At 30.6% G+C, this 1,489-nt stretch overlaps 1 protein-coding gene across 1 annotated transcript in view; it reads left to right on the top strand.

Moving 5' to 3' along the window:
* Positions 1–661, top strand: part of LOC119615618 (probable protein phosphatase 2C T23F11.1) — a gene marked incomplete at its 3' end in the record, with an annotated part of 14,020 nt that extends 13,359 nt beyond the window's left edge. The window contains 3 exon segments of the mRNA XM_037971626.1: positions 1–257; positions 328–626; positions 628–661. The exon segment at positions 1–257 is cut by the window's left edge and continues 93 nt beyond it. Of these exon segments, the coding sequence (XP_037827554.1) occupies positions 1–257; positions 328–626; positions 628–661 (590 nt within the window).
* Between the last annotated feature and the right edge of the window lie 828 nt (positions 662–1,489).

Raw genomic sequence — 1,489 nt, 5'->3', positions numbered from 1 at the left:
AACCTCTAAGGAATCAGCTTATTGTCAAAATGAAATGTATCGAGTGGGTTCTAGCTGTATGCAGGGTTGGCGTATAAATATGGAAGATTCTCACACACATATACTCTCCTTACCCGATGATCCGGGCACCTCATTCTTTGCCGTTTATGATGGTCATGGCGGTGCTACGGTGGCACAATATGCCGGCAAACATTTACACAAATTCATCTTAAAAAGACCTGAGTATAAGGAGAATGTGGAAGAGGCTTTAAAAACAGGCAAGTTTTATTTGAAGATTTTTATATTTTTAATCAATATTCATTGAATTGTTTTGTTCTTTTTTAATAGGCCTTTTAGATATCGATTATGAAATGTTATATAATGAATCATGGGGCGAACAAATGGCTGGTTCCACAGCTGTTGTAGTTTTAATTAAAGATAATCGTTTATATTGTGCCAATGCCGGTGACTCACGTGCCGTGGCCTGTATTAATGGAGAGGTAATGACTTTATCGATGGATCATAAACCAAATAATGAAGCTGAATCGAAACGTATCAATGAGGGTGGCGGTTGGGTTGAATTCAATCGTGTTAATGGTAATCTGGCATTATCGCGAGCATTAGGTGATTTTGTTTTTAAGCGTAATGAAAATAAAAAAACCCGAAGAACAAATTGTTACAGGTGAGTCAATTAATTATTATAATTTAACATAATTTATATATTTAAGAGTTTAAATAGTTATTCTCTTTATATTTTAGATTATCGAAATAATTCATTTTGAAATTTTTATCTATTCTTAAACAAATTTTAATTTTTCTCTTTTTAAATATTTAAACAATCCTCTATACATATTTCCATTCACAAGGAAAATTTCCCAGAATATAAAAAGAACTTAAAATACTACCGGCATTTAATCACTCTTTCAATACCATTTATTAACATTTATTGCCATTTATTTTGTTTCTTTTTTTTTTTAATTTCTTGCACCTGTATATAGACTCAATAGAGAGCACTTCCAATATTTGTGTTTAATTTTTCTTCTTATTTAATTTTCTTTAAATAAACAAAAGTACAAAAGAAAATATTACGTTTAATTTCAACGCCCACACTGGATATACAATAATAAAAAGTGAAAAAATTATTTACAGTACTTGTTCATGAATATGAGGATAGTTTTAATTAACTGAGAGAGTTAAACCAAATGTTAACATTCATACAAACAAGTAAAGAAAGTTTATTTTGAAATAATCTGATTGGCTGGAACTTTTCTTCAAAAATGCCAGTTTTTCTTTAACATGATTTTAGCAAATATAAGAATATTCATCTGAACTGAACTAGAACTGTATTAAAACTGAACTAGAACTGACTAGAACTGAACGAGACTGAACTAGAACTGAACTAGAACTGAACTAGAACTGAACGAGAACTGAACTAGAACTGAACTAGAACTGAACTAGAACTGAACTAGAACTGAACTAGACTGAACTAGAACTGAACTAGAACTGAACT

The sequence above is a fragment of the Lucilia sericata genome, unplaced genomic scaffold, assembly GCF_015586225.1.
Source record: "Lucilia sericata isolate MDLA Ls3-8-SP2 unplaced genomic scaffold, ASM1558622v1 Contig006297F_arrow, whole genome shotgun sequence".
Classification (NCBI taxonomy): Eukaryota; Metazoa; Arthropoda; class Insecta; order Diptera; family Calliphoridae; genus Lucilia; species Lucilia sericata.
Note: the sequence above shows the minus strand (reverse complement) of the source record. Positions and strands in the feature narration are given on the sequence as shown.